The following is a 4,675-nucleotide window of genomic DNA, read 5'->3' as shown; positions in this document are numbered from 1 at the left end:
GAATGGCTCCCCTGAGACCCTTAAAGAGAGGAACCCTCTGAGGGTATAGAACCATAATCCGGTGTCACCCGGCTGCATTTCATGGTGTGGATCGGAGGTCATTTCACAGCGTTGGGTACCTGAGGGAACCTGACATTTAAATTGGGCTCCTCGTTATCGCCCGCTTGTCCCCCGTCTCGCCTTCTGCTCTCGTCCTTGAGCTCTAACGGATGATCTCCACGTCTGCTCTGCTTTTCACGCTCTCCTGCAGTTCCTTCTGTTATTTCCTCTGCTTCCATTCTTCCCCGGCTTCATCCCTTCCTCTCCTCGTCCTCTCACCCATCACTCCTTTTTTTCTCTTCTTCTCTTCTTCTTCTCAGTTACCTCAAACCCAAGATCCAACCAGAACGGAGCAAGCAGAAAAGGAAAAAAAGGCCACTGAACAAACCCGGTGTTGTCTCTGCTTCATGTGTTAAAGCTGCATTCTCTCTATTGACCACCAGGGGCGACTCCTCTGGTTGTATAGAAGTCTATGCTTCATGTGTTAAAGCTGCATTCTCTCTCCTGACCACCAGGGGGCGACTCCTCTGGTTGTATAGAAGTCTATGCTTCATGTGTTAAAGCTGCATTCTCTCTCCTGACACCAGGGGGCGACTCCTCTGGTTGTATAGAAGTCTATGCTTCATGTGTTAAAGCTGCATTCTCTCCCCTGACCACCAGGGGGCGACTCCTCTGGTTGTATAGAAGTCTATGCTTCATGTGTTAAAGCTGCATTCTCTCTCCTGACCTGCAGGGGGCGACTCCTCTGGTTGTATAGAAGTCTATGCTTCATGTCTTAAAGCTGAATTCTCTCTCCTGACCACCAGGGGGCGACTCCTCTGGTTGTATAGAAGTCTATGCTTTATGTGTTAAACCTGCATTCTCTCTCCTGACCACCAGGGGGCGACTCCTCTGGTTGTATAGAAGTCTAACGCAGTAGTAAGTTCCCTCCCCCGCGACGCTCAGAAACATCTTTAAGGAGATTTGAACCTCCGATGCAGAAACGGATCAAAAACCACTTGAAAGCCGTCGCGTCACAAAAGAGATGAAACATGATGGGTTTGATTTTTGTGATTATTATTTTTTAATGAATACAAAAGCGTGGCTGCCAGTAATCTGGAGTTTCTAAAGAAAGCTTTGATGGATCGTGTGGATCAAAGTCACGATCACATCTTCAACAGCAGCTTATCTCTCAGAAATAAGAACTGTACACTTCTAATTATAAAAGGCCGACGGCTGCATAATTCATAGCGTGTTATCAAAACAGCACCAGTGGTGGGACCGACTGGTTTCACTGGGGAAACCAGCATGGGGGAAACCAGCATGGGGGAAACCAGCATGGGGGAAACCAGCATGGGGGAAACCAGCATGGGGGAAACCAGCATGGGGGGAAACCAGCATGGGGGAAACCAGCATGGGGGGAAACCAGCATGGGGGAAACCAGCATGGGGGGAAACCAGCATGGGGGAAACCTGCATGGGGGGAAACCAGCATGGGGGAAACCAGCATGGGGGGAAACCAGCATGGGGGAAACCAGCATGGGGGAAACCAGCATGGGGGGAAACCAGCATGGGGGAAACCAGCATGGGGGGAAACCAGCATGGGGGAAACCAGCATGGGGGAAACCAGCATGTGGGGAAACCAGCATGGGGGAAACCAGCATGGGGGAAACCAGCATGTGGGGAAACCAGCATGGGGGAAACCAGCATGTGGGGAAACCTGCATGGGGGAACCAGCATGGGGGGAAACCAGCATGGGGGGAAACCTGCATGGGGGAAACCAGCATGGGGGGAAACCAGCATGGGGGAAACCAGCATGGGGGAAACCTGCATGGGGGGAAACCAGCATGGGGGAAACCAGCATGGGGGAAACCTGCATGGGGGGAAACCTGCATGGGGGAAACCAGCATGGGGGGAAACCAGCATGGGGGAAACCAGCATGGGGGGAAACCTGCATGGGGGGAAACCAGCATGGGGGGAAACCTGCATGGGGGGAAACCAGCATGGGGGGAAACCTGCATGGGGGAAACCAGCATGGGGGGAAACCTGCATGGGGGGAAACCTGCATGGGGGGAAACCTGGGGGAAACCTGCATGGGGGGAAACCTGCATGGGGGAAACCAGCATGGGGGGAAACCTGCATGGGGGAAACCTGCATGGGGGGAAACCTGCATGGGGGAAACCTGCATGGGGGGAAACCAGCATGGGGGGAAACCTGCATGGGGGAAACCTGCATGGGGGAAACCAGCATGGGGGGAAACCTGCATGGGGGGAAACCAGCATGGGGGAAACCAGCATGGGGGGAAACCTGCATGGGGGGAAACCAGCATGGGGGAAACCTGCATGGGGGGTTTCATCAGCACCATTTCTTCTGAAGAAAGAGTCTGACGACACCACTTCCTGTTTAATAACAGAGAGCGGTGCGATGACTCGTAACTAAGAGCTTCATTCTTCTTATTCAATGCACATCAATATATTTTAATCATTTTAATATTTGTCATGAATACTTTCACACAAAACAAATGTTATTTGGTAAAAGGCCTCAACCAATCACGTCGCTCCGTAGTTGTAACAGCAACCTTTATTACTCCAGGCCCACTCCTTCAGTTCTTACCTTTCACAATAAAAGCCCCGGGCGTGTTTCCTGCTTTTGAGCATCAACGTGTTGATCACTGAGGTATCGATCAGCTGTGACGCCTTACGTAGAAGCTCTCCAAGAGGAATCGGCTCCCTCGTGAAAGTACATCTTTATGCTTCAGCCCTCGGCTCTCAGCTTCACTGAATCCTGAGAACTTAAACTACCACGACTAAAAATGACACCACAGGGGGCGGGGCCAGAGGGGGCGGGGCTAGAGGGAGCAATTGTACTCTTCTGCAAATCATGGGATATGTTAACTGTGTATGTTTCATATCAGCTTCTTATTACGGTGTGAAACGGTCGGTTGTGTTTCAGCAAACGAAATCAGAGTTTACTACACTGAAATAAAACGTGCTAACCTGACGTTACGTAAATAGCATAGCGATGCTACGTAACTAGCGTACGCGGGACACAAACGGCGGTTTGGAAGTCTGAGGCCCAGATGACCTGAAAGGACCTGACGCACACATTTAAAGTACTCATCATTTAAAATGGCCGAATACGCTCTGAAAGCTTCATGCAAAGCTTTGTTTTCTTCTTCCTGTTTGGAGAGAAGCAAATGGGATGAAAGCCTCAGGGTGCTTACCCCAGAAGGCTATATTTTATTAAGGAAATTAATTATTAATAAGTTAGCATGAGTTTTACAGCTTTCTGTGCATTTCAGCTATTTACAGATATAGTTTCATGTTATTTGAAGTTTATGTTATTCATTTCTAAAACTGAGTTAAAACTGTAATTATGAACAATGTACCACTTATTATTGCCAACAACCAGGCTTTCTGAACACACACTGTTTTTAAGAAGAATTGTATTGTTTTGGTCCAGAAGGAGAGAAGACAGACCAGTCGGCTGCTTTCATTCCTCTTCATCTCTTCATCTCTTCATCTCTTCATCTCTTCATCTCTTCACCTCTTCATCTCTTCATCTCTTCATCTCTTCATCTCTTCATCTCGACCTTCAGCTCCTCCGAGTGAAGAACATCGACACAGGCTGAAGGAAGTGCAACCGCTCCGTACCGCACGCCCCGATGAAGACACCGTGTCAGCCCAGTGGAATAATGTTCCGTGTGATACGCCTGGAGGACATGGATCATGTTCCTCTTCCTTGTTCCATTCCATTAGTGCATTTGCAGGTACTGATGCAGCAGCTGGAGTGGAGGGTCCCAGCCTCCATCACCTAATTCGTCAAATAACCTCCAACGGCTGCATTTAATCAAAGCGGTCCCCTGAAGGCATCAGACCACGCGCTGCCTTTAAAGACACGCGGGGGTTCGGGATGAATACGTGTTACACATTACACCCCTTTGTAGATCACAACTAAAACAAAGAGAGAGATAAATCATCAAAGACAAAGACGAAAGAGAAACGTTGAAGATAAACAAATTACAGCCAAAATTATACACGAGATTAATGCTGTGATGATTACTTCTTCAAAGGAAGTAAACAGTCTGTGTTGTTTCTGCTTTGAGTCCGATAACCAACCGAGACGCGCTCTGAAGACACACTTTGAGTTTAGGTTCAGGATTCTTTGTTTAATTGACCCTTCTTTAAGCCCCGCCCCCTTCCAGTACTGCCAGAGCTACGTCATCATGGAGCCACACTGTCACTCATTTGAGATGATGCAACAGCTGTCCGTGGGTATTTATTGTCATGTGTTTTGGACTAAATATGATTGGATCCAACGTAACGAGTCAGAAGGTTATGGACCGCTAGATTACGACGAGTCTTCTCAGGTTTGTAGTTGTTTGTTTGTTGTTGTTGACTGACAGGCGGTGATTGAACCTGCTCTTTCCAAAGACACGTCGCATCAGAACCCGCCTCCACATCGCAGCTGTGTCCATAACACAGGTCCAAGATGTGCAATAGCCCAGTGGAGCTCCTGATGGAGGCCGCCTGCAGCCCAGAGGAGCTCCTGATGGAGGCCACCTGCAGGCCAGTGGAGCTCCTGATGGAGGCCACCTGCAGGCCAGTGGAGCTCCTGATGGAGGCCACCTGCAGCCCAGAGGAGCTCCTGATGGAGGC

At 49.4% G+C, this 4,675-nt stretch overlaps 1 protein-coding gene across 1 annotated transcript in view; it reads right to left on the bottom strand.

The window, feature by feature from the left end:
* The window catches only part of LOC117739237 (repetitive proline-rich cell wall protein 1-like), a 3,190-nt gene extending 860 nt beyond the window's left edge, over window positions 1-2,330 (bottom strand). The window contains exons 1-5 of the mRNA XM_034545531.1: window positions 2,232-2,330; window positions 2,001-2,122; window positions 1,845-1,906; window positions 1,538-1,737; window positions 1,305-1,490 (exon numbers count right to left, since the gene is read on the bottom strand). Coding sequence (XP_034401422.1) covers window positions 1,305-1,490; window positions 1,538-1,737; window positions 1,845-1,906; window positions 2,001-2,122; window positions 2,232-2,330 — 669 coding nt within the window. The remainder of the gene's footprint in view (window positions 1-1,304; window positions 1,491-1,537; window positions 1,738-1,844; window positions 1,907-2,000; window positions 2,123-2,231) is intronic.
* Between the last annotated feature and the right edge of the window lie 2,345 nt (window positions 2,331-4,675).

This window comes from Cyclopterus lumpus, chromosome 11, assembly GCF_009769545.1.
Source record: "Cyclopterus lumpus isolate fCycLum1 chromosome 11, fCycLum1.pri, whole genome shotgun sequence".
Lineage (NCBI taxonomy): Eukaryota > Metazoa > Chordata > Actinopteri > Perciformes > Cyclopteridae > Cyclopterus > Cyclopterus lumpus.
Note: the sequence above shows the minus strand (reverse complement) of the source record. Positions and strands in the feature narration are given on the sequence as shown.